The 20,685-nt window shown below is 41.5% G+C and overlaps 1 protein-coding gene across 12 annotated transcripts in view; it reads left to right on the top strand.

Annotated features, from left to right (window-relative positions):
* Nucleotides 1-20,685, top strand: part of hspg2 (heparan sulfate proteoglycan 2) — a 139,398-nt gene that overhangs the window by 45,057 nt on the left and 73,656 nt on the right. For 11 of the 12 annotated variants that reach the window (XM_017419164.3, XM_017419170.3, XM_017419166.3 and 8 more), the window contains exons 4-23: nucleotides 9,469-9,578; nucleotides 9,756-9,814; nucleotides 10,079-10,251; nucleotides 10,333-10,368; nucleotides 12,167-12,292; nucleotides 12,427-12,627; nucleotides 14,117-14,236; nucleotides 14,419-14,550; nucleotides 14,901-15,045; nucleotides 15,970-16,127; nucleotides 16,503-16,643; nucleotides 16,763-16,926; nucleotides 17,443-17,625; nucleotides 17,725-17,921; nucleotides 18,789-18,936; nucleotides 19,254-19,381; nucleotides 19,526-19,612; nucleotides 19,800-19,858; nucleotides 20,103-20,167; nucleotides 20,301-20,441. In XM_017419164.3, coding sequence (XP_017274653.1) covers nucleotides 9,469-9,578; nucleotides 9,756-9,814; nucleotides 10,079-10,251; nucleotides 10,333-10,368; nucleotides 12,167-12,292; nucleotides 12,427-12,627; nucleotides 14,117-14,236; nucleotides 14,419-14,550; nucleotides 14,901-15,045; nucleotides 15,970-16,127; nucleotides 16,503-16,643; nucleotides 16,763-16,926; nucleotides 17,443-17,625; nucleotides 17,725-17,921; nucleotides 18,789-18,936; nucleotides 19,254-19,381; nucleotides 19,526-19,612; nucleotides 19,800-19,858; nucleotides 20,103-20,167; nucleotides 20,301-20,441 — 2,573 coding nt within the window. The remainder of the gene's footprint in view (nucleotides 1-9,468; nucleotides 9,579-9,755; nucleotides 9,815-10,078; nucleotides 10,252-10,332; nucleotides 10,369-12,166; nucleotides 12,293-12,426; nucleotides 12,628-14,116; nucleotides 14,237-14,418; nucleotides 14,551-14,900; nucleotides 15,046-15,969; nucleotides 16,128-16,502; nucleotides 16,644-16,762; nucleotides 16,927-17,442; nucleotides 17,626-17,724; nucleotides 17,922-18,788; nucleotides 18,937-19,253; nucleotides 19,382-19,525; nucleotides 19,613-19,799; nucleotides 19,859-20,102; nucleotides 20,168-20,300; nucleotides 20,442-20,685) is intronic. The other variant, XM_017419167.3, reaches the window with a different exon arrangement.

A 20,685-nucleotide genomic window follows, 5' to 3' on the forward strand; every position in this document is an offset into this window, starting at 1 on the left:
CTACATAGACGTGAGCTGAGCAGATCCAAAGGTGGCGTGGAGCAGAACTCGGCTGCACTGACAAGGAGCGCAACGCATTAAATGTGTGACGAATGTCTTCCTCCTGTCATTTTCAAAACATGATGAATTAAACTCAGTGTAGTGAGCCTCTTTGTGATTAAACCAGGTTTTAATCTAAATACAATGTTTCTGTGTGTCATCATCAATCTTCCCCTGATAAGAAATCTATTTATTATTTAATCCCATGGCCTGGTGGTCACACAGACCATATGTCATTATTTCATCATGTTACTGAACCAAACAGCTGGCTTACCTTTTCACATGTCGACCCTTATGGCTCTGTTAGTACCTCACTTTGAGGCACAAAGGCACATCAATGGTGGGTTGGCTTCAACAGCCTTTGTTGCCTCAGTCCACTTTCAAATCACACAAAAACTGGTCAGTAGGTGGAGTGGAGGTGCCTACAGCAAGCACAGTTTCTATGGTAAGACAAGCAGAGAACACAAGGTTAATGGCAGCAATATTAATGGAGAGTAGAGAGTAAAGACAGTAGCAGAGTGAGGAAATGTAGTCAGTAGGTCCTTCAGTAATCTACAGTAAGTCTTTAAGCATACTGTAGTTCGAGAAGGAGATAGCCAAACTAGGGAGCCAATAGGGAAAATTGGAGAAACCTTAATTTCTTTAAAAGACAAATAAAAAACTGGCAAACATCTTCAAGAATCCAACAAAAGTGTTGTAAACTCAAATGTTGTACTATTTGCTCCACTCCATTTTTTTCTGAACATACCAACACCCTCTTCACTTGACATTTCATTGCATGTCCCAACAATGGAAGTGTTTCTAATGCAGTGGAAGAAGCAATGAGTCACCACCCAACAGAGACTGGTCATTATTGCCAGTGCCAATGTAGAGGCCTTAACTTGTGGTCTAAAAAAAAGTAGGGGGGAAATTTTTTTTATCAGTGTTCAGTTTTTTCCATTTAAAAAACCAATACAGGAAACAGCTCCTCCCCGCATGGCTGCACAATCCCATGGTGGATGTTGGTGTCAGGTAGCAGACATGCCAGTGAGTTGTTTGTAGACTATCCTGTGTGTACAGTTGGACTGTACACAAAGGAAGTCCAACTGTTCAACGAGGATTTACAGTTCTGAAATGATGCCCTCCGACCTTTCCTCTAACTTCCTTGTTGGGTGTCTGGACACACAGTTGGCCCACACAAAACATTGTTTCATTAAGCATGTCTATTCATGACGTGAATGTTAAAATGATGAATGTGACTGCTAAGGGCAACATTGTTTTCCCGTCTTGCTGTTAGTTTTTTCCGCTTAAAGGCTCCGGCATACTCCATAAGAAGTCAAGAAGTCAGTTTGCGGTCATGTGTTTTGGAAGCTCGTTTTCACACACACCTTTCATCATTCACGAGACATTTGAATCTGCGCTCCCGGGAAGCTCCTTCCTCCTCCTACAGCGTTAAAACAGGTTTCTTCTCGTCAGCTTCTCAACTCTCCTGTCCTTGTACAGATTTTTGCTTCCCTTACCGAAACCAGACGTGTTTCTTAAACAGACAGAGACGGTACACGTCGTTTGGCATTTGCAAATTTGACAGGGGACAATGATGAGCGAACAAAGAGATAGTGTCCCTACGCTGCCCTGACCGAGGCGTACTTCCTCCCTGCCACCACAGCCACGAAGAGCCGCCTTTGTCTCTGCGGTCTTTTTTAAGTTCATAGGTTTCTACGTTTTGCTGGAACAGTTGTAAAGACGGCTGTATTTTCTAACAGCCTCGGACAACTGCTTCACAATGGAGCAGAAGAAGCCAAATGACTCCATTAAAGCTCACCGGCTTTTCCTCATAAATACACAGACCCGCCCACAGGAACTTCTGACCAATCATACAATACTTGTTGGAAACCTCTGTGCGAAAAAGTTTGACCACAGCCTTGTGTTGTGAAGGGGCGGGCGAAGCTACACGAACAAAAATTAAGCAATTTTCGTCATACAACCAATTGAATGAGAGCCAACTTTGCTACTTCTCATGGAGTATAGAAAGATCTTCAGTCCCCTTAACACTGGATGATAACCCCACTACCCTCTCTCCGACCTATTAGAACATGACTGGATTGCAGTAAATTTAGAAAAAACTCTTTTAGGGTGAAGGCATTCATGACATCATTATGCTTTTAATACTTGCCAAATACACTTTTCCTATTATTTCCAATGTCTCCAAGGCACTCCCTTACCATGCTTTATATGCCCAACCTGCCTCAATTTTCTAGGACTGAGTCAGGTCAACATGGCCAGTCCTGCTTTAAATTCTTGATGACCAATCCAGACGTGTGCACGCAGGTTGCATGTCATGAATATATGCTCTCACCACGCTCGTCCCAAGACCTTGATACGCTGCCACCTTGATGATAAATCACCACAACCTTGCTATGCAAACAACATGCATAATTGGAAACCTACTGCATTCTTAGTACATGTCTGAAGACCCTTTCAAGACCCTGCAAAGACCATCCATGTTCTGGCTGAATTTTTTTTTTTTTTTTTTTTTGCAAGCTCATCATCTGGTATGAAGAAGGTCTTAGTTATGTGTATTTAACAAACTGTTGACTGTGTTTTTTATTCAGCTGAGATAACTTGTAATACTTTGTCTGACTGTCACTTTCAATTTTCTCTTTTTTTACATCCAATTATTTTTTTTCTCTACCCTTCCTGAAACTAACCCCCCGTGCACCTGCCTGGCTAACCTGATCTTTCTGCCTGGTCCTTGTGTTGCTGTTCTTGTTCTGTCCTTGACCTCCGGCCCCTGTTTGTGTTCTCTGTGTCTCGTCTCGCCTCGCCCCCTCCTGTTGCTTGCTCTCTGTGCTTCGCCTCTCATTGCTTGCCGTAGCGAACTGGTGGAGCTCTTCGTATCTGGGAAACTTAGGGAGCCCACCTGAGCCGGAGTACAGCAAGTTTCCAAGCACTTCTTTCTCCTTTCTTGTCTTTGGCACACTGCCCTGTCACCTGCTCACAAGTTGCCAAACACTCGGATAAAATTTCAGGGAAGACTCAACTTGGGCATGTTGTGTTTCGAATCCAGCGACTCTGTTTTTCCAAGTGTCTTAGGCCTCTCCTAATGACCCAATGCCAGTGGAAAATGATGGAGTTGTTCCGTTGAGTAATAGAGCTCATCATGATCAAGTGACAACACTTCCATTTCTAGCGAAAAAAAAGTGTTTGGAAAATGTTTTAGAAACAACGTTGCTGTGGAACGTGCAAAAAATGTGCTCCTCATTTTAATTAGAAAACGGCTTTAAATACTTTCAGCTCTATTCCAGTGTGACAAACCAGCTGTGATGCTGGACTCAAAAAATGTCCCTTTTTATATGCACAGTAGTGGTTTTGATTCAGACATTGCTATCTGTGTTAAAGCACACGGGGACCAACTTAACAGTGAATCCAGAATTCGTTTTCAAAAGTCCCCCAGAGGGCACGGAGTGGACTTAGAGTTTTTTGGCTGGTCATCAGCACAATGGTTAGATGGTAGGGGTCCTGTTTGCATGAGTTAAGCTACGATGGAAGACGCTGACAAATGAAGCTATTATGCTAAAAGAGAAGAGGCTTAAAGGGGTAGTCCAGGCATTTTATAGTTACATAGAAAATTTATAAACAATTACCTTACCTGTTGCTGGTGTAGGATTTCAGTCATCCACCACAAAAACAAACAAACAAACAAAAAGAACTTTCCATCTTGGTTCCAAACTGGAAAGTGGGAAGTTCCAAACTTTAAATTTAATTGACTAAATTTAACAATTAACAATTCTAAAACTCACAGTTAACTAGACTTGATATGCAGGCATTTTCCCTCTAATTTACACCTTTATGCATGTTACCAAAATGTCTCTCTTGTGAGCTGGGCAAACGAAGACCCTAACGACTCTCCATTGGGAGGGGTATGAGAGTAATCTGCATAGTGGAGCATTTCATATAGTTTAAAACTTGGAACTCCACACTCTCCAGTGTTGAATTGAGAAAGCTCTCTGGATAGGAAGCGAAACATCTTTAACTACAGTATTGAAGTCCAGTTGTTCTGTTTTTTTACATTTTTATTTTCGGCTTTATCTTACCTGTTGTAGATAGTTTTTGAACAACCCCAGTTCGGAGACAAAGAGTATAAGTCTGTCAGGACTGATGAGCTAATGGCTAGTTCGAACACAGCTAGTCCAAAGTGAATTGCACTCGTCTTAAAACAGCTCCAAGCTCCAAAATATTATTTCATAGACATGTACACTGCCATCAATTTTACAATACCCTTTTTTTTTTGTTTTTGTTTTTTTTACATAGATTTATATGGTTATTTGCAAGTGCAAATAGCAACAGCTAGATGCAGCACTTTTGCTGCAGCCTGGGGTCAGTTCTGGCAGAGATTTCCTAATATTTTTGTCAGAATAACTATGTAAATGTTTAAATAATGACCCATGCATAAATTTCTATCAAATTCGTAGACTGGACTTGTTTTTAGCTGCTTTGTACGCTGGTCCACGCAGTCTGAGCAGACTCTCTCTTCTAAAGTGAATGTTTTGTTCTCATAACAACTTTAGTTTTTATAATTTTAGAGATTCGTGCAACCACCACTTTGTAAACCTTTGAACTTTAGTCAAATTTAAATTGCACAGTTATTTCCAGCAGAAATATTGTAATTTTCCTGCTTGAAGTGTTTCAGGCTATATCAAAAATGCTACAACTAGCTGCTGCCGGTACTTGAGCTTGCAAAAAAAGAAACACTGTTTTTTTTGTAAATAACTATGTAATGCAAAACTGACAGTTGTTTAAAAGTTTCTAAAATAGCATTTGCATGAACCGCTGTGAATTTTAGAAGACTGGAGTGGTTTGAAGATGTCTGTTGGCTTGTCAGTCCTGAGGAATGTAAAGTGTATTTCTCTGAACGGAGGCCATCCAAAGAGCTATCTACAAGTAAGATAATAATTGTTCATAACTTTTCCTCAAACACTTTAAAATGCATGTACTGTCCCTTTAAGAAAAAGCTACAACAAAATATAAAAAAACAAAGAAAACCCCAGGGAAACAGTCCATGCGTTGTGGGTCTTGGTTTTAGAGATTCTGTTTGCGCTCTCTATAAATGACTCAACTGGTGCTGTGGGTGCTGCCTTGGGGTTAAAGGTCAAACCCAATGTGGTTGGGATTTAAAGAGCACTCTCAGCTAACTGCTCAATCAAGTCTTTGTCTTCTGCGTAGGCCTCCATGTGTTCAGATGGGGCCCAATGCACAATGCTGCCACAGTCCTACTGAACAGCTTTAAAAGCGAAATCAGTTTGTAAATTAAAAATGTGGAATGCTGTCTTTCTCAGCCCCCCTTCTCCCCACTTGTCACGTCTGCACACCCACAGTTTCATCACCTTTGATGGTGGTGGGGCTCAAAAGGGGATTCCCCTCTAAGCGATGCATAGGAATGAATAAGTTTGGGAGTAAAAGTGCCGCTCATTAGCCGCGGGGCACATCCTGGCACTCTGATCAAAAGATCTCAATCCCACTGCCCCAGTCTGTAGTGGCAAGCTCAGAGGGAGCTAGAGCTACGAGCCGCTGTTGACCAGGCGGCAAGTACCCACGCAAGTGATTAGATTATGCGCAGGTCAAATAAAATGCTTTGATGAGTAACTTTGATGTTGCCTGTTTTTTCAGACTCCATTCAATGCCGTGCAATTGTTTCTCTAAATCTTACAGTAGCCGCCTGCAGAGCGAGCACTCAGCCGCCGTTCCAGGCTGGGCTAAAGTCTGCAGTTCTGTTGATACATGTTCACCTCAGTGTGTTTTCATAGGCAGTTTTCAGTTTATTTTGTCATAAATTAGGCTTTTCTTCACCAGGAATGGGATGTTTTGGAACAAATGTTGTGCGATCAGAAAACAAGACTCAGTGGTGTTCAGAAAAGACAGCTCTTTAACCAAATAACCACACAGTCCGTTTGTGAGACAAAAAAATCATTACATGAAATTGCTCCAAATACGGGTGATAAACAACTATACCAAGTCAGGTCTTAAAATATTTGGTCACTGATGCATATAAATTGGTTTTGCTGTAGAACATTTAGTCTTAAATATAATTTAAAATGTGTGAGGTATACTTTCGTTGTTTCTTAAATAATTTTAGGAATAAAAACAATCTTCTGGCATTTGCTGTTGGCCCTTGACAAAGGAGTTTTTAGTGTAACAGGCCATAAACCAAAACAAATTAATGCACAGAACATGCAAACTCTGCACAGAAAGGCCCAAGTCTGGTTCTTCTACCTCTTGCTGTGAGGCGACTGTGCCACCTGTGACTTCAAATAACCAGTGTTTAATTTTTATTATTAATAACCCTCTCTAACTGTGGTTGGGAACAAAGACTTGACAGAGAACCAGAAACAAAATAGGCAGTCAGTGTTAAAGAAATGACTGAAGAACTACAGCTTAAAACCAATTAAAAAATATGTAGTTGAAGCTTGGTGTCTTTGTAGAAAAATATGAAGCAGCAGGAAGTAGCTATATTCTAAAAATATGTATATATATATATATATATATATATATATATATATATATATATATATATATATATATATATATATATATATATATATATATAATTATAAAAGCCTTAAAATGTTCAGATTCATAAAAAACATGGAGGAGGCAGTGTGGTGGCACAAGAATGTATGACATCCAATGGTGCTGCTGGATGATTTTTTAAGAGTACAAATATACACAACCTGCAGCAGCAGAGCTGATGAGACAGGGCTTCTCAGTACAAATGGACCATGACTAATGGTACAAAAGAAACAAAGAAGGTATTGAAGGTAAAGAAGTGGCATATTTTGCAATGGCTGATCAAGTATGTGTACAGATTTATTTATTTATTAATGGTAACTACTCCATGTTTTCTGCTTTACTTGTATGTTTAACGTTAGTATCCAGTAAACGTCCACTTTATTTTTGGTAGACTAAAAAGGAAGGTCCAGTGATATTTTTTTTGTTACTTTTTTTCTGGTGTGGAAGGTAGCATCTCACTGTAAGAAACAAATATTGACCTTCCCTTTAAAGTTACAGTGCCCGCTTGAGTTCAGAGGCCAGCTTTCACAAAGTGCCGGCTGCAGTCGGTGAATGGGGCACCCTGCAGCCCTGGTCTATTCTGGGTTTCATGGACTTGGCCTGTCACATTGGAATTATAATAGTACAGCTGACATTTGGGCTTTTAATGAGTTCCACAAAGTTTGTAAGTATGTACTGTAGTATACAGGTGCTCTATAGGCCTGTCTGAACAAGGAGTGGAAAAAGTAATTAGCTGAGGATTGCGATGAAAAGATCATCATGGTCAACACAAGCTCAGAAACAGTTAATCCTTAATGTCTTGCTCCATTAATTTGTTTTTCATGGGGTCATGACAGCCCATTATGACTGCTTGTTTTCCAGAACACTGGGATTGATCAGGCTGACATCAGGAGGGTTTTGTTTTTGCTAAAAGCTAATTTTATGGCCTGTTTTCACATTAGGTACAGAGAAAGTTGTTCATATGTGAAGGTTTCAGTAAAACAGAATTCTGTTAATATTGAACAAAACTAATTTTTCTTCACTCCATTATATCAGGGTGAACTCAGCCAAAGTGTATCAGTTTTCCAGGTTTCGTGCTTTACTCAAGGTCTTGACTGAGGTGATATAGACCCTGAAGAAGTTAAACTGACAGGCTGCCTGCGAAGTTCTGAAATGCCTCTAAGTCAATCCAACTGATCTGAAATGTCCTCTGCAAAAACCTGATATTTCATTTCTTTTGATTTATTTCACTTACTTCAGTGCACAAAGATCAATATTCATTCTACAAATACAAAACTCAAAGTCGCACACAATCCATGACTGAAAAAAAATGGGAATAAGAGAAAAGAACTGATATAACCTGCTCCTCTTTCTTTAACTGCCTTATTTGAAGGCTTATTTTTCTTAAATCATACTCAAAGTTCAAAAACAACTGCAAACTATATTGTAGACTTTAGATAAATTCATAAAGTCCTTATTTTATCTTTTGTAAAGACTTTGAAATTGAATATAATTGAGGCAATTTAATAATTTCAATACAATCCGCAAAACAGGACACGGCACATTGGGATAAGAGCAAATCAAAATGTAACACAGTATCATCAGATTAATACCAAGGAATAGACAGTGTGTTACTATGATCCCCAAATCATTTGTTGTTGATAAGAATCCATTATCAGTTTCCATTGCTGAGCTCAAAACTACTAAAGAAGAATAAGCATACATTACAATGTGTTACAATGTAAGCACTAAGTCCCAGTTTTACTACACAAACTGAGGCTGTTAGTGTGATCATAAAGTAAACTAAGGAAGACATCAATTCTTCTACAGTCCTGCTGTATTGGCTGATGTTTCACAAATTGTGTGTTTGAATTTTTGACACCACTTCAGATTGTTCAGTTTTGTCTCTACGGCTTTGAAGCCCCTTCATGTTTGCAAAGGTGATGCACACACAGGTTGACAGGACAGGCATGAGTCTCCATGGACTATGATGTTCGAAGACAACATTGTGATCTGAAGTGAGAGTACGGAGCAGGCGGAGGTATGCTCTGGAGAGAAGAGGGATGAAATTCAGTAGATGCGAGACAGAATCCATGTGTGAGTGAGAGGGAGACAGGGGGAACAGTGAAGCTGGAAGGAGTGGCGGTACTAAAGGTGGACAAATTTAAGTACCTGGGGGTCAAACATCCAAAGCAACTGGAAGTGCACTAGAGAGCTGAAGAAGAGAGTTCAGGCAGGAGTGTCAGGAAGGATTTGTAACAGAAGGAAGAATGAAAGGAGAGGTTCACAAAATGACAGTGAGAGCAGTTTGTATGGTGGCATTAACAAAACCTAGGAGGCAGAGCTGGAAGTGGCAGAGATGAAACTGATTTTCATTGGGAGTGACCAAAATAGACAGGATTAGAAATGACTCCTATTGAGACTCCAGAAGGAAGCAGCCAAAAGAAGAAAAAGGAAACCTTGAAGCAACATAACAACACACAAAAAAGACTTGCTTAGGTACAGCAGTTTAGGTATTATACTACAGCACCACGTGAAGGCAGGTGCCTGGGATTGCCTCTTGTTATGGCAATGTGTTATGTGTGTGTGCTGCAGCGCTGCTTAGACCCAACCACAACTGAGATAGAGAAATGGATTCCATAGTTCTCACATGGCTCAGGTTTAGGCCATAGTCATGGTTGGTTCTCAGTTTTTACTTGTTGACTTTTTGTCATGTAACCAAAGACAAATAAATGCCCAACAATCTCAAGTCACACATGTAGACGCATTGATAAATTTGTGGCTTACATATTTCAAATATTAAATATTTAAAACCAACAACAGATGGACACCAATGGCAAGCCTGTGGTCATTGTCTGTTATTGTGCAGTTTGGCTGACAGCTTCCCCTTCTTTCTGTTTCTAGTTTATTACAGAGCTCTTGTCAACTTTACCGACTCCGTGGTGTACAGCGCTGAACTTGAGAACATCTTCTCTCTAGAGTTTAAGGAGATTTCTGAGGCTGTGACGGACACGGTATGTTTTACCTCACCACTGGACAGTAGTCTGTTTTCTAAGACGATTCCTACCTTTTAAGGTCGACACATGTTAATTTATGATTGTGCTGATTTAAGGACGTGTGTGAGTAGTTCTGAAAATAGTGTCCAGACCTGTTTTTCTCACTGTAACTGAGTTTAATTTTTTCCTCCACAGCTGGAGTCAGAGTACAACAAAATTCCAGGTGTCCAGTCGATCAACGTGGTCCTCATTAAGTAAGAACACAAAGCTCGTAAATCATGCCTGCTGACACCCAAAGTAGATACCCTGCAGCTGTGTGCTGCTGGTGCATGCATGTCCTATTTAAGCCAGGTTATTTTTTTCCCCCCCAAATCACACAAGGGCGGTAAAGAAGGTCTGTAGTCAGTAATACATCAGCAATTAGTGAGTCCTGTAAGGAACATCCAAACACTTGAAGATCTTTCCTTTGCTGCCACCCAGCATGAAGCCTCATCATCCCTTTTTTTTTGTTGTTGCAGAAAAATCATAAGAGACGATGGTGTTGATGTGTTCGTGGAATTGGACGTGGGTTCTGATTACAACACCAATGAGGAGCAGATCCGCAGCGTACTTTACAACGTGGTGGACGAGGGAACCATCGCTTCCTACGTCACATCGGTCCAGGGATTTCAGTTCAGGAGGCTTGGAACAGGTAAGGCCTCTGATTTCAGCGAACTTAAGACCTATCAGAACATTAGACAGTTTCATCAACATTTCTCTTTAATTCTATTAGACTCTCGGCCTTCAGTGGAACCTACAGTGGTGCCAGGTTTGTACTGTACCATGCCTGCTGCATGATGATGAACTCGACTGCACTGTAGAAACTGTAGGATGACTGTAGTGCCCAGATTGTGTTGACATTTCATGATGCCCTTTGACATGCACGTGGCTTGGGGAGTGTTTTGCATGGGAGCATCAACGTAGAGTTCTGTTTTTGGTTTTAAACCTACAGGACCTTTGCATGACACAAATATGATTCGGAATGCTGCTGTTCACTTCATTATAAAGCAGCTTTTTGACCTCTGTGAAGTCCTACCAGCTCGATAAACAGGCTTGGCAGCTGATAAGATTAGAACTTCAACATGTTTACACTCTTGAAAGAGATTCCTAGACATTTTCACACATGAACATTGGAGAACTACTGGAGAATGGGTTCTAGGCTTTGTATGGGAATTGCTTGTTCACAGTTTGATTTCAGTCAGTGTGTGAGATCATCTAAGCCAGGAGTGTCAAACTCCAGGCCTCGAGGGCCGCTGTCCTGGGAGTTTTAGGTTTTTCTGCTCCAACACACCTGATTCAAATGGTTTAATTAACTCCTCACCAAATCATTAGGTTCTCCAAGAGAATGTCAACAAGTTATTCATTTAAACCAGGTGTTTTAAAGCAAGAACACATGTAAAACATGCAGGACAGTGGCCCCCGAGGAATGGAGTTTGACACCCCTGATTTAAGCACATTGAAAGAGCTGGATTTATACTCCTTACTCATCCATAATGCTAAATGTAATTTCTGTTGATTTAAACTCTACATATCTTTGGATGGATCCACAATATTGACAAGCAGAAAATGTTTTTAGGCAGCAGCTGTTGTCAGTACACACACACTTCTTTGCTTCTTGTAAGTTCCTTTATAAGTTTGAACCCAAAGTTTGCATTTGTACAGGTTTCTGCTCTGGTAAATTTCATGGCTGATGTTCATGTGTAAAAACAGCTCATTTGTGTCCTGCCTAGATTTAGTCAGGGTAGTTTAGTAAAACCTATGTGATCTGCCTGGTCTTGTGTGTCAAGTCCAGTCTTCGTCGATCAGTCTGCATTCAGTGTTTCATCTATTCCTATGTGTTTTGTTTTTTAATTTGGGCCCAGTTTGTCTCAGTAAATCTGGGTGTCTAGTCCTGTTTGGGCTTTCTGCTTGAGTTTAATTGTGTTTAATTTGGTCTTTCTAGTCTAATCATTGTGCTTATATCTATTTGTGTGCCTGTAAGGCTTATCTCTGCGGCAGGATGTGCCAGTGTGAGCTTGCAGTAGATAATTCAGTGGTCTTGAAATTTTAATTAACGGTGCCAATGATCTTTGAAGTGCTCTTGTTACTCTTTGCCCATTATTTTCCTGGAGCTGTCACAATATTTGATTTGCATTTCTTCCCACAGCACGAGAAAACCACACGCCAAAAATACAGTCAGAGGAAGTTGCTATGACTTTTGGTAATGGTAACTTGTACAATGTAGACAAATTTCCACAGATACCTGTGGGATTTTGGTGACATAAGTAAGAAAAGGCATTATTTGAAGTTCAAACAGGTCACAGAAAGTTGGGCTTTACATGACTGAAGTGGCATTTTTATATCTTTTAACAGTGTTTCTTCACAAAGCTTAAGTTTTACAATTTTTGAAGATTTTACCACAGGATGCTCTTTCTGTTTTAGGGTATGGTCGATTTTCCTCTCTCAGTGCGTTATTTGTGCTTTAATATGACATTAGGGTAGTATACTGGCAGCAGGTACCCTTGGCTTGCATGTTTTTGATCCTTCAAAATACCCCTCTCCCCACCGTCCCCCTGCCTGTCTCGTAGAAATCCCTTCTAAAAGACCGTGTATGGCTGATGAGTTCCAGTGTGGTGATAAGACGTGCATCCCGAGGGAATACCTGTGTGACAACAGACCGGACTGCAGAGACATGAGTGATGAGACCAACTGTGGTGAGTGGCTTCAGTCTGACAGGCTGGCAGCTCGTAACTCATTCAGCCCAGGGTCCTGCCTGTTTGTCATGCGATATGATCGCTCATTGAGACCCCTCTGCGTGTCGCTAAGTTTAATCAAAGATTTGTTTTAGATTCACCAGGTCCCATCGTGCCCGTCTTCACAACACCTGCCACCACTACCACCACAACGGCTTTTGTACTGGGCCCCCGGCCCCCATTTTCACCCTGCAGAGCAGATCAAGCCAAATGCCGGAGTGGGGAATGTGTCAATCGGAACTTTGTCTGTGATGGAGTTAAGGACTGCTCAGATGGCAGCGATGAATTTGGATGTGGTAAGTAAGACGGTCTTGAACATGAATATGAGAGAGAAGTACTGTTAGCATCCAGAAGTCGATCCTTCATCCGGGGGGTAGATGAACTGATGAATGGACTTCCAAAAGAGCGACTTACATTAATGGTTGCTACATGGGGAAAAAACAGTTGGGGCTTTTTCTATTGACAGGTCATCAGAAGAGTGGGAGTACTTGCTTTTCTTTTTTTTACTTTTACAAATCAGCTGCAGCCCGATCGTGGTTGTGAGCTGCTTTCAAAAACAAACGTCCTCAAAGTCTTTTCACCCATGAACAACGCAAAAAATCTTAAAGCAACTTGAACTTTCCCAATCTTAAAACTAAAAGGACTGAATCTACATCAGTTTTAAAATGCAAACTATTTGAATTTCATGGTGTGTTTAGAAACAACTGAATTTTAAAGAGACTAACTAGTCATAGTTGTTAATGAAAACAAGAATGTCTTTGAAATGGATACATCTGCCACATTGTTGTTGTTTTACTTATACATCATATATAAAAAAATCAGCCAACAATGAAATTTAGGCAGCAAAAATTTGAAAATATTGAAAATTTTAAAGTTGCGAGGTGAAAGTGTTTTGTCTGTATGTCTGCTTTTGAGAGATTGCTCTCAAATTAAAAAATGTCCTAACACGAATATATAAAGACCTAAATGTGGTTTTTAAAAAAAGACACTTTTAGAGTTCAGATTGGGTTTAAACATTCTGTGTAAGATATTGAGCAAAATTATTGTGAAGTTTTTTTTTTTAAATGATTAGAAGTTTTTTTGTTTATTTAAACTAGGGAAAAACTTTGTGAGAATGATCCATTTTTTGGTCAAACAGCTGACTGACTGCTTTCAGGAACAGGCGGGGGATGGATAGCTAAATCCTTGACCTTAGAAGAAATCTAGATGACCGTTGGGAAGCTGAAAGTCATTTCGGCTGATCTCAGTGCAAGTTTTAAGTCCTGCCTCCTCCACGTAAACAAATGGGTTTTTGCCCATACACCTCAGATAATTTTTTTTTCCCAGGTGTTGACTCTTATTAATTCACATAGTTCTTTCCTTGCTGCAAAATGTTCAGATATTTATTTTTTTCCCATTAGTTTAGCTGTAATAAATTATTTTGTGCTTAAAAGAAAGGTCATGTGTTGCCATGATTGTGTGCAGTAGAGTAGGAGGAGCCCCACATCCCAAGTGCACAGAGTCTAGTCCCACAAATACAACGTAGCAGCGCCCATAAAAGGGGGTTTTGTGGCTTCAATTCTCAACAACGGAAGAAACTAGGACACAAGGTCTAGTATTAAATACTGTATACAGTTAGTGGGCTAGTTCTCAGAGGAAACCCGTAACTGTGTTTGGCATGTCGTTCAAACTTCAAGTCACAGAAAGAGAATAATGAAAAAATTGATTGATTTTGACACAGTCTCTTTTTTAACACCATGATGTACCATGAAACCAGCCCGTGCCTAACTCTGATTTGTTTGACAGGAACTCCGTCTCCTTGTGAGCCCAACGAGTTCAGGTGTAAAAATGGCCGTTGTGCCCTCAAGCTTTGGCGCTGTGATGGCGACAACGACTGTGAAGATAACTCCGATGAATCAGACTGCCGTAAGTCTTTTCCGAACATGCGTGATGGTAACGAGACTAGGTTTGCACCATATGCTACATACTGTAGGCAACTATTCCAACAAATTTAGCCTTTTTCTAGTCTGGTTTGTAAGCTTTATGTCTCCTGCTGTTTAAAGTGAGTGAGAGGTTGCTGATTAGCTCCCGTCTTTTTGTTGTTACAGCTACCAAGGGGCCTTCTGACAGATGTGGCCCTGAGCAGTTTGAATGCCAGACTGATCACACCTGCATCCCAGCCAGCTACCAGTGTGACGAAGAGCCAGACTGCGTCGACCGCTCTGATGAGTACGGCTGCAGTAAGTCTCACACCGGCAGCTGGACTCTCTCTGCTCTCACAGTCTTTCTTTTTCTCCCCCATGCACAGTTCGTTCCTCTCTGTCTGCACTTTGCTGCTCTGACTCTCCTTCGATTGCTACGGCTAATATGCTGTGACACCAGGCTCTTCTCACACGACTGAGACACAGGGCTTTTCTTGTAGCAGCCGTTTGTGAGAGTCTGAAGGAAATTGTTCGCAGCAGAGAATCAGCAATCTGACTGTCAGGCATTTAGGAACCTCAAAGGATCCCCAAATTCCATTCCCATTACAGCCCTTGTTGTACATTTATCATGTGATTAAAACCATTTCTGTCCTCTTGACATTGTACAGCCCCTCCTTCTGTAATAAGCCCCCCAGAGGAGGCCATCCAGGCAGCGCGGGGCTCGACAGTGATGTTCACCTGCCAGGCTGTTGGAGTTCCCACGCCCATGATCACCTGGAGACTCAACTGGGGACACATTCCTCCTGGCAGCAGGTGGGTTTCATGAGGCTACCTACAAAATGAGTTTGTTAAAATGAAAATAAACTCAAGGCCTAGCACTCCATGAAGGAATGCATATCGGCCGCAGCCTCTCATGTCAGAGTTTTAAACTAAGATCAATATATGATGAAAAGGGACACGACAATCTAAACAATTTGGTCAAACCTTGAAAATGATGTTGATGTGCTAGCTCTCAGGGTATGTGTTGTGAGTCACGCTCAGCTACTGCCACACCGATTTTAGCTCAGTATCTGTCAAATTGACCAAGTTGTAGCCATTTTAGTTTTGCATAATGTTCAATTACATTGACTCCAAAAGTTAAATCACTTGAAGACGTACATCAAGTAATTACTTTCCGAGAGTTTCCATACAGTGGCTCATCAGTTACAGTATTTTGTTGATACAAGAAACAAACATGGGCATGGGCAAAGCATTGTCACCCTTCAGTCTTCGACGATGAGCAAAAATGACCAAAATGTATTTAATGATTTAAATCTCTGAAGCATATTTTGTTGATGACGTAGTTTTTTGACAAATAAAGCCATTTCTTTCCTGTAACAAATGGTGTTTCTGAATGCATTTCCCCTTTATCTCAGCTGATAGTTGTTTTGTTGAAACCAAGCCCACCTTCATCGGTGCGTCAGCGCTGACTCCATGTTTCTGCGCCTGTGATTTTAATTACCGAGATATTCGCTGTGTGCTCCAGCTCCGATGGTTGTGGCTGCAGGCTGTTCGCTTTGAGAGCACCCTGCTGTGTGTGGTTAGACAATTACAGTGGAATTCTAAGGATTTCTGTAAAGCAGCCACTGTAAAATCAGTAAGAGAGTGCCTGTTGTTATGAATCTTTGCCTTGTTGAACTTAAAAGTGAGTTTATTGCTGTCAAAGGAGCCATTTGGGCTTTCCCCCCCCCCCCTCAGGTTTACCATGACCAGTGAGAACGGCCGTGGCACCCTCACCATCCACGATGTGAAGGAGTCAGACCAGGGGGCGTACACCTGCGAGGCCATCAACGCTAAAGGCCTGGTGTTCGGGATCCCTGATGGAGTTTTAACCCTCACATTGAATCCAAACCCAGGTACTGAAAACAAGTTGGGGAATCCAGACAGACGAAAGCAGTTTTAACAACAAACCATTTGTGAGACCAGAAATAGAATATAATAGAATAGAAATAGCCTTTATTGTCCTGCCCAGGGGAAATTCAGGTGTCACAGGAGCATCAGTACAAAGGTTCACACACTAGTTACTTTATAAACTATAGATAGTACACACGAAAACAAAAATTAACATTGACTAGCCATCATACGACTAATAATAGAAGGTGCAAAATGTAATATAAGAATTGTGTAAGAATAGAAAACAATGTTTTGTTTTAGAGAGAGTAGACTATTAAAATCGTGTGTCTTGTGCAGAAACACAAATTAAGCCTTTCATCCTCTTGTTCCACTTTCAGGAAACTGTTCCAGTGGTCACTTCAGCGTGGACGGCCGCTGTGTGTCCTGCTTCTGTGCTGGAATCTCCAAGAACTGCAGGAGCACGGGACGCTACCGCAACCAGATCAGCCTGCGCTTCACCCAGGAGGAGGACTTTAAAGGCACAGAAGCTTTTAATGCGCAAAGAAAATGAAACCGCACCGTCACCTGAAGTTAAACGTTTTCTAGACCAGAAATTTAAATCTGAAATGACTGGAACCTGTTGCTTTTTCCTTTGCAGGAGTAAATGTTAGCTACCCCTCCAGGCCAGGCATTCCTCCTCTCTCCCCCACTCAGCTCCTCATTAACCCAGAGATGGAGGAGTTCCAGCTCGTCGACCTATCACGCCGCTTCCTCAACCTTGAATCCTTCTGGACCTTGCCTCGCCAGTTCCTGGGCAACAAAGTATATCTCTGAAAACCTACCAGCTTGTTTTAAAATGACTGGATCAATTACAGTTTAATACTAGACAAAGGGAGTTTTCTGCAAAAATTCAGTGTGAATGCTGAATGACTGCTGAAATTTGCAGGACAGGCTTAAAGCTTAAGAAAAGTAGAACGCTACCTAAAAGCTTCAAGAACCAAAATGCTAGTTAGAAGCCAAAAGTAGCAAGATGCTAGCTAAAAGTAGCAAAACACCAGCTAAAGGTACAAAAAAGGCTAGCTGAAAGCTAAATGAGGCAAAAGGCTAGCTAAACATAGCAAAACAGTAGCTAGACGTTAATTTAAAAGTTTAGCTAAGAGCTAAATGTGGACAAAAGCAAAGCAAGGATGCTGAACCACAATAAAGCAAGATTGTTTTTTTAAGAAATTGAGATATCAGTCTATTTCTTCAAAAAAAATAAAAATTCCTAAAATAACACAAAGTGTGAAAAAATAAAAAATGAGGAAGCACTAAATAAATCATTCCATCTGCCTTTAGATCGACTCCTATGGAGGATCCCTGAAGTACAAGGTGCGGTACACTCTGGCGCGCGGCCTGTCTGAGCCGGTGGTGAGGTCCAACGTGATCCTGGTCGGAAACGGGCGCCGGCTTTTGTACCGCAGAGAGAACTTCAACACCCCTCACAATGTGGCCAGCCAGAAACAGATCCGATTCACTGAGGTAAGGCTCTGGGTAAAGCAGGTCCAACTATAAAAAAAAAAAAACCAAAACAGTTCATTTAAAATATTTACACATGAAATCTGCCGCTCAATGCTACAGGACAACTGGCAGCATTCCAACGGTCAGCCTGTGAGCCGCGAGGAGCTGATGATGACGTTGGCCAACGTGGACAGCATCAGCATCCGCACCATCTACGACAACCACATGGTCAGCGTGGGCCTCAGTGACATCGTCATGGATACCACCATCGCGGAGTTCAGCACTCTGGGTCACGCCAAAGATGTTGAGGAATGCAGGCAAGAAAAGACCTGGAGGGTTTAGTGAGATAAAACCAGCAGTTTGCAGTCAGATGCCCCCACAGATCATATTTACAGTGGCTCCTGAAAGTATTCAGTGTTTGTTGCCTTTCAACCTAGAATTTAAAGAAATATAATTTAATATACATATAATTTATTTAGAAGTACTGAACTTACACAAAATACTTTCAATTATTTAAGTTAAGAACTTGTTTTAAAACATTTTTTAAGAATTGAATTGAAAACTGGCGTGTTTATATGTATTTCACCTTCCAGCTGGACAATGTGGGTGTCATGGTAGAACACCCTGCTGAAGAAAAACCCCCTGGTTTAAGGAGAAGAGGGAGTAGTTAGACATGCTCAGTTTTTTTGTTCTTGTTTCCTGTTTGTTTTACAATACAAATATTGTAGAACTTAAACAGGATAGACATGTTGCATTAAAAAAAACACTTCAAAATTTATTTTACATTCCACGTTGTAGGGCAACAAAACTGTCGGGTGTGAATACTTTTGTAACCGACTGTTCATGTAAGAAGTGCAGTGCTGTAATATAATGTAAAATAATAAATGGAATAGTTACAAAGGCAGAAACGAAGTCATAAATCAAATGACTGATTCTTCAAGGCTGCCTTTTAGAGACAGTCATGTTTTTTTTTGTGTTTTTTGTATGAGGGGACTGATTCCAACCAAACATCATCGCTGCATCTGATTTTCCTCGGCTTTGGCAGCTTGTCCCACAGCTGTTCCTCCTTTAGAACATGAAGCGTGTTCACAGTTTGTGATGTTGTAATTTGCTTCATGTTGGTTTCTTTCAGAAGTGGTTGGATTGTTACCTTGGACGATGATGCTTATATTTCTCATTTCCAGCTGTCCTCCGGGATACGCGGGCCTGTCCTGTGAAATGTGTTCCTCTGGTTTCGAGCGTGTCCCCGGCGGCTCATATCTTGGCACCTGCGCTGGCTGTAACTGTAATGGACATGCGACGGCCTGCGATCCAATCAGTGGGCACTGTCTGGTAAGGGCTGACAGTGAAGTTTAAAACATGACGATGGATTTTTAAATACAGACAGGATCTCATACTTTTGAAAGGATTTTAAGCTATTCTTGTGTCTGTATGCTAAACATTAAGGTGGAACTTTGTAGTTACGTTTTTTTAAGTAGTATCCCACTGGGCTGCGACAGCTAGAAACTAGCTGGCGACTCAAACTTGACTCATTGTGAGAAAATAGGCAAATTTTCCACTGCTGGCTCGTGAACTTCCGTGAATGTTTCAAGACATCCTTGAGACTCCCTTGCAAATGCTGAGCCACGTGTTTGTTCCCTCCCCCTCAGAGCTGCCAACACAACACAGAGGGCCCTCAGTGTGACAAGTGTCGCCCCGGGTTCTTTGGCGACCCGAGCCGAGGTCGTCCCGATGACTGCAAGCCCTGCCCCTGCCCGTACGCCGAGACCTCGCGGCGGTAAGGTTCCACACCTACAGCACGAACTGGTTGAGCACAGGTTTATGTCCAAGAGGATAAACGCAGTTGCACTTCTTTACTCAGTTAACCTACAGTCCTCATCTATCTGCCTTTTGTGACCCTTTCTCTGTTCATTTCATTTAGGTTTTCTGACACCTGCTTCCTGGGATTTGACCAAAAGCCAACATGTGACGCTTGCAGGCCCGGGTACACAGGAAGACGCTGTGAAAAGTGAGGAAACAGTGACGTCACTGTTCAGTACAGCTGCATTACTGACCTTACATAACATTATTAAATTAGGAAGATATTAATAACTTTAAAGTAGACTATAAATAAAACAGGCTTTAGTGTAAGGGAATGAATTGTTCAATACATTTTTCTGCTGTATAATGGACTTTTCTGTTTGTTTTTATTTCAGGTGTGCTCCTGGTTACCAGGGTAACCCCCTCCTGCCTAATGGAAAATGTCTCCGCAGCGGTGAGTCCATGTGCAGGTTCAGTTTTTCAATACAAACATTTCAGGCAAGGATAAATGAGCAGAAGCAGCTTGGGAATTGCTTCAGTAATACGACCATGAGGGGGTCGTGACCTTGTGCAATGATTGACAGGGTTGTGTTACAGTAGTGCGTGATCATGGCTTAGGTATTCAGCCCGTTTGGAGCACTGCCAGGTGCACGTCTCTCCCTATATGTCATCTTGTTTCCACCGTCCTCTCCCTGCAGATAGCAGCTCCAGTTGTGATAACAGAGGAACTGTCAGCTCCAGCAGCGCACTGTGCAGCTGCAAGGTATGGATGCACTTCTTTTTTTTTTTTTTCTTTCTTTCTTTCTGCTGTTGTTCATCATGGAGGGAGTGACAGGCATACCATGCAGATGGATTACATATGTGCATGTTGTTCTGTTTTCGTGTGTACGCTGCAGAACAACGTGGCAGGCGCCGTGTGTGACGCATGCAAGCCGGGGTTCTTCCACCTATCGGAGGCCAACCCGGAAGGCTGCCTGAGCTGTTTCTGCATGGGGGTCACCAAACAGTGTGCCAGCTCCTCGTGGAGTAGAGACCAGGTGAGGAGCAGAGCCATGGGATGATAAAGTTTCACTCAGGACTTGTTTTGTTACTGCAGCCTTCTATTGCATTACAGTGGAGGCACATACAGTATTTCTCTGCACCTCTAAACGTTAATTAATTAACTTATTATTAATTATCTCTTTCTCCATTCTCTGTGCTCTATGACTGATGTCATGGCTGATCAGGTACTAATTACTGCTAACTATTTCAAAAATCACTAGGCTATCCCTTTAATCAACT

Source organism: Kryptolebias marmoratus, linkage group LG8 (assembly GCF_001649575.2).
Source record: "Kryptolebias marmoratus isolate JLee-2015 linkage group LG8, ASM164957v2, whole genome shotgun sequence".
NCBI classification, from domain to species: domain Eukaryota; kingdom Metazoa; phylum Chordata; class Actinopteri; order Cyprinodontiformes; family Rivulidae; genus Kryptolebias; species Kryptolebias marmoratus.